This window comes from Penaeus monodon, chromosome 25 (genome assembly GCF_015228065.2).
Source record: "Penaeus monodon isolate SGIC_2016 chromosome 25, NSTDA_Pmon_1, whole genome shotgun sequence".
Classification (NCBI taxonomy): Eukaryota; Metazoa; Arthropoda; class Malacostraca; order Decapoda; family Penaeidae; genus Penaeus; species Penaeus monodon.
Window position 1 is genome coordinate 18,913,544 of NC_051410.1, and position 1,388 is coordinate 18,914,931.

Here is a 1,388-nt window from a genome sequence, read left to right on the forward strand (position 1 = left end):
AATGGAACATCTGATGTCAGAGGGGCATGGAAGTATAGGAGGTTTGAGAAAGTGGATGGGAGTGAACTGTTGCCCTACAGTAATGTATGAGCTAGTATTAACACTATACTGCAAAGTCAGTCTATCAAAACTTTCATATAACCAAAAGATGGAATATCTAAGTTGCAAAATATTAAGAAATACTAAAAAGGGAAACTCCACAAACACAACATACGTTGAAAAAAGAGGGTAAAACAAGACAGAAACTAGTAATATTCTCTGCAAGAGAGTCACTCAACACTGACAAAATCATTGCTACAAAGTATAAAAACTATAGTAATAAAAAAATATAAAACATCAGTAGTAACAATAATAAAAATATTATAAAAAAACAACACAGTAACAACTGGACTAAAAGTTCCTCTTAGTTTACAATATTCTTACTATGATTTTATGCTACTTATCTACATTGTAAATCAATAACATAGACAACATTTTTTTTCTGGCCTTTCAAAAACTAACACAAAACCCGGGAAAAATAAAAACAACCACTAATCAAAAACTTACTTATTGCAACTCTCACACTGAAAGGGTCTCTCCCAGTGTGCGTCCTCTCATGTTTCTTTAAGTGCGATGACTTCTTGAAGGCCGCCGTGCAATAGTGGCACTTGTGGGGCCGGTCCCCGGGGAGCTTCCCCCTGTCCAGGGAAGTAAACCTGCTGTGTCGAGATATCTGCTTTACAGGACCTGATGTGGGAAAATGGTGGAGTTTCAAAATGACTGACTTATGTTAAACCTTATTATGTTTTGTATTCTATGGGACTTATGGGCGTATTCCAAAATCTTCTGAAACTTATTTCTTATATATTTAGAAGCTATTAAAGGGTAAGAATGGTGATACCAACTATGATAAAAAAGTAAAAACACTGCACAAAAGTATCCACAATAACAAATAAGAATAAATTTAGCACAACAAAAAAAAAAAAAAAGACACAATATGGAGATACAAAAATAGACAAATTTATCATATAATCCAAGATTACCACATAACAGACCTGCAGTAGTGATAAGTATTTGGGTTCCTGGAGGGGGATTCTGTAGGGGGATTGACCGTCGCCTCTGGGCCTGCCGGTGAGGTGAGTGCAAAGTGGGATAACAGTGTGTTTTGCGGTGGGACACAGTTCGGAACACCTTGTGGCACTGTTGGCATTTGGGTAGGGCTTCTGTCCTGTTGCGCCTAGAGGAAGAAAAAATAAATAAAATAAACACTGGGATTGCACATTTTTTCACAAGATATACATAGGTCTATATTATCACATGATGGATTTTAATAAATTGTAATTTTTTATAAAAACCCGCTATAATCTCCCCAAGCAAAATTACATCAATTCCTGCCTGTGTATAGAACC

The 1,388-nt window shown here is 36.1% G+C and overlaps 1 protein-coding gene across 1 annotated transcript in view; it reads right to left on the reverse strand.

Annotated features, from left to right (window-relative positions):
• The window catches only part of LOC119589339 (zinc finger protein 236-like), a gene marked incomplete in the record, with an annotated part of 34,598 nt that overhangs the window by 11,480 nt on the left and 21,730 nt on the right, over positions 1–1,388 (reverse strand). Inside the window, 2 exon segments of the mRNA XM_037937958.1 lie at positions 547–726; positions 1,091–1,216. Coding sequence (XP_037793886.1) covers positions 547–726; positions 1,091–1,216 — 306 coding nt within the window.